This window comes from Nicotiana sylvestris, chromosome 3 (assembly GCF_000393655.2).
Source record: "Nicotiana sylvestris chromosome 3, ASM39365v2, whole genome shotgun sequence".
NCBI classification, from domain to species: domain Eukaryota; kingdom Viridiplantae; phylum Streptophyta; class Magnoliopsida; order Solanales; family Solanaceae; genus Nicotiana; species Nicotiana sylvestris.
Window position 1 is genome coordinate 147784948 of NC_091059.1, and position 2402 is coordinate 147787349.

General features: G+C 42.3%; 1 protein-coding gene across 1 annotated transcript; it reads right to left on the reverse strand.

The window, feature by feature from the left end:
- Positions 1-1808: 1808 nt before the first annotated feature.
- Positions 1809-2402, reverse strand: LOC138888154 (uncharacterized). The gene is made up of 2 exons (XM_070169970.1): positions 2162-2402; positions 1809-2044 (listed from the first exon to the last, which is right to left on the reverse strand). The coding sequence occupies exons 1-2, from the start codon at positions 2400-2402 to the stop codon at positions 1809-1811; spliced, it is 477 nt and encodes a 158-aa protein (XP_070026071.1).

The window sequence follows — 2402 nt, forward strand, 5'->3', positions numbered from 1 at the left end:
TATTTAATTCGCCCATGGGGACAATTCCCTCTTACAAGGTTAGAAAGGGGACTTACCTCGTCTCAAAGCCTACTTCGCAATTGAAGAATGAGCTCAAACCTCCAAATTCGATGCTAAACGACTCGAAACTAGTCAAACATTACATAAACTAATCAACTTATGCTCAAAGTTAATATCTCCACTATTTAAGTGATCACCCACCCCAAATTGCAATCTCCACTATTTAAGTGTTTACCCACCCCAAATTGCAAGATTCCTAAACTTCACCCCGGGGCCCACGTGCCCGGACTCTGGAAATTTTCTAAGTAAGTTGTTAATCATAGTCTTAGGAACATAAATATATAATTAATTTTTACTAAGTTCCATAACCAATTTCGTGGTCAAATCTCATTTTTATCAAAAACCTATGTTTTTATCTAAACCCATGATTTTCACTAATTTTACATGTTTCTATCCATAATCTATGTATTTAACTCATGTTGTGTAGAAATTACTTACCTCAAACTGCTAGGTGAAAACCCTCTTCCAAACGCTCCAAAAATCGCCTAAGAGATGAAGTGAAATGAAATAAATGGCATAAGTACCGCATTAAAAGAGTTGGACATAGCCCTCTAATGCCACATTTGCGATATCAGCTTCGCAAATACGAGGGTCGCAAATGCGACAAAAGCCTTGCAAATACGAAGCCTGGGGTTCAGCTGTTGGGGTCGCATCGCAAATGCGACTTCTACTGGGATCACAAATGCAACATAAGTGTCGCAAATGCGAAAACTGCCTGGGTCGGGCTCCTTCGCAATTGCGGAGCCCTCCTGGCAAATGCGAGATTCGCATTTGTGAACAATTTCTCACATTTGTGAGACCTGCAACTGTTGCCAACGAACACCAGAAATCTGGTATGTTTTTCATCCCTTCCGAACGTTTGAAACTCACCCGAGCCCTCGAGGCTCCATACCAAATACTCACACAAGTCTAACAATATCATACAAATTTGCTCGCACGACTAGAACATCGAAATAACATCAAAAACCACGAATTGGATGCCAAAACGCATGAATTTACTCATGAACTCCAAAACTTCTAAACCACTTCTGCGCGTCCGATTCCTATCAAATCAACTCGAAATAATGCCAACTTTGCGTGCAACTCTTAAATGACATTTACGGACCTAGTACAACTTCCGAAATTGAAATCCAAACCCGATATTAAAAAGTCCACCCTCGGTCAAACTTTCCAAAAACTTCAAGTTCTAACTTTCGCCAAATAACTCCGAAACGACCTACAGACCTCCGAATGCACTTCCGGACTGCTCCTAAGTCTAGAATCACCATACCGGCTATTCCCAGACTCGAAATCCCAAACAGACGCCTAGAATGTAAAAATCCATTTTAACCCAAACTTATGGAATTTGCTCAAAATGCCAACTTTCACTATTAGGCGCCGAAACGTCCCCGGTCATCCAAAATCCGATCCGAACATATACCCAAGTCCAAAATTATCATACGAACCTATTGGAACCATTAAATCCCAATTCCGAGGCCGTTTACTTCAAATGTTGACTGAAGTCAAACCTAGCCTTTTTAAGCCAACTTAAGGAATCAAGTGTTTTGATTTTAACCCGAACTCTTCCAAAATCCTGAACTAATTATCCCCGAAAGTCATAAATCAGTAAAAGCAAGTACGAGAAGTCTTATTTAGGGGAATGAGGTTCTATAAGGCAAAATGATTGGTCGGGTCGTACATTACATTCTCCACCACTTAAACAAACGTTCGTCCTCGAATGGGTTTAGATTCATACCTGAAGTGCTGCTCTACATGTCCTCCTTGGACTCCCAGGTCGCCTCCTCGACTGGTTGGCCCCTCCACTGAACCTTTACTGTGGAAATCCTCTTGGACTTCAATTGAAGATCCTGTCTAGCAACAATGGCAATTGGCTCCTTCTCATAACCCAAGATCTCATCTAGATGGATAGTGCTGAAGTCTAATACATGTGACAAGTCGGCATGATACCTCCGGAGCATAGATACGTGAAAAATCAGATGAACCCCTGATATGCTAGGAGGTAAAGCAAGCTCATAAGCAACCTCCCCAACCCGCCTCAACACCTCAAATGGGCCGATAAACCTTGGGCTCAGCTTGCCCTTCTTCCTGAATCTCATAATACCCTTCATCGGCGAGACTTTCAAGAGAACCTTCTCGCCTACCATAAATGATACATCATGCACCTTCTGATCCGTGTAACTCTTCTGTGTAGACTGTGTTGTGCGAAGTCGCTCCTGAATCAACTTTACCTTTTCCAAGGCATCCTTCACCAAATCAGTACCATATAACTTAGCCTCACCGGGCTCAAACCATCCGATGCGAGAACGATAGCGTCGACCATATAAAGCCTCAAATGGAGCCAT

Coding starts and splice junctions, on each gene's coding strand:
- LOC138888154 (XM_070169970.1), bottom strand. CDS start 2,402: ATGGCTCCATTTGAGGCTTTATATGGTCGACGCTATCGTTCTCGCATC. Junction 2,045..2,161: donor GAAAGTCTCGCCGATGAAGG/GTATTATGAGAT, acceptor CTAGCATATCAG/GGGTTCATCTGATTTTTCAC.